A 1,559-nucleotide genomic window follows, 5' to 3' on the forward strand; every position below is an offset into this window, starting at 1 on the left:
ACCCCAACCTCCCTACTACCCACCTGCCTACCCCTACCCTTACCCTACCCCTGATCCTCCCCCTACGAGTCGGGCCTACCCCTACCCCCCCCCTTCACCTACCCTACCTCCCATAGGCCCTACCCTACTCCTACCCTACCCCTAATCAACCATAACCCTTACCCCCCCTACCCTACCGCCTAACCCTACCCTACCCCAACCAACCCCTACCCTACCGCTACCCATACCACCCTTACCCCTCATCAACCTGATACCTTCCCCTACCCTCACCCTACCCGTTCCCAGGGTAGGGGTTGAATAGGGGTAGGGTAGGGGGAGGGTAGGGTAGGGGAAGAGTAGAGGTAGGGTAGGGGGAGGGTAGGGTAGGGGTAGGGTAAGGGTAGGGGTAGGGTTGGGGTAGAGATAGGGTAGGGGTTGAATAGGGGGAGGGGGAGGGCAGGGGTTGGGTAGAGGAATGGGAGGGGAGGGGGAGAGAAGGGGTTGATTAGGGGTAGGGTAGGTGTAGGGTGAGGGGAGGGGTAGGGTAGGGGTAGTAGGAGGGTAGGGTTGATTAGGGTAGGAATAGGGGTAGGATAGGGGTAGGAGTAGGGTAGGGTAGGAATAGGGGTAGGGTTAGGGTTAGGGAAGGGGAGGAGTAGGGTAGGGTTAGGGGTAGGGGTAGGTTAGTGTTACGTTTAGGGTTAGGTTAGGGTTATTTTTAGGGTTAGGGTTAGGATTAGATTACTTTTAGGGTTAGGGTTAGGGTTATGTTTAGGGTTAGGCTATGATTAGAGTTATAGTTTTGGTTATGGTTAGGGTTAAGGATAAGGTTAGGGTTATGGTTAAGGTTAAGGTTAGGGTTAGGGTTAGGGTTATATTTATGGTTATTATTAGGGTTATGGTCAGGGTCGGGGTTAGGGTTATGGTTAGGGTTAGGGTTAGGGTTAGGGTCATGGTTTAGGTTATTATTAGGGTTAGGGTTAGGGTTATGGTTAGGGTTAGGGTTAGGGTTACGGTTAGGGTCATGGTTTAGGTTATTATTAGGGTTAGGGTTATGGTTATGGTTAAGGTTATGGTTATTCTTAGGTTTAGGGTTATTGTTAAGGTTATGGTTATTATTAGGGTTAGGGTTATTGTTATGGTTAAGGTTATGTTTAGGGTTATGGTTATGATTAGGGTCATGGTTATGGTTATTATTAGGGTCATGGTTATGGTTATCATTAGGGTTATGGTTATGATTATGGTCATGGTTATGGTTATTATTATGGTTATGGTTATCATTAGGGTGCCCCTAACCCCGCTGCCCACCCATGATCTCCAGCAGGACGTGCTCAAAACTCTCCTTCTCGTCCCTCAATGTGCTGTGGGATCTCAGCGGCACCGGCAGGAACCCGAACTGCTCCTTATTGCACACGAACATCTGCACCTCTATGGGGAGACGAGGGAGAGTCAGCAACAACCCTACAATACAACCCCATAAACCAACCCTACAAACCAACCCCATAAACCAACCCCAACCCCATAAACCAACCCTATAAACCAACCCCAACTCTATAAACCAGCCCCATAAACCAACCCTA

The 1,559-nt window shown here is 49.6% G+C and overlaps 1 protein-coding gene across 1 annotated transcript in view; it reads right to left on the reverse strand.

Moving 5' to 3' along the window:
* Positions 1-1,202: 1,202 nt before the first annotated feature.
* The window catches only part of LOC107307505 (procollagen galactosyltransferase 1-like), a 5,504-nt gene continuing 5,147 nt past the window's right edge, over positions 1,203-1,559 (reverse strand). Inside the window, exon 2 of the mRNA XM_015851012.2 lies at positions 1,203-1,407. Within this exon, the coding sequence (XP_015706498.1) occupies positions 1,271-1,407 (137 nt within the window). The 3' untranslated portion in view covers positions 1,203-1,270. The remainder of the gene's footprint in view (positions 1,408-1,559) is intronic.

Source organism: Coturnix japonica, unplaced genomic scaffold (assembly GCF_001577835.2).
Source record: "Coturnix japonica isolate 7356 unplaced genomic scaffold, Coturnix japonica 2.1 chrUnrandom636, whole genome shotgun sequence".
NCBI classification, from domain to species: Eukaryota; Metazoa; Chordata; class Aves; order Galliformes; family Phasianidae; genus Coturnix; species Coturnix japonica.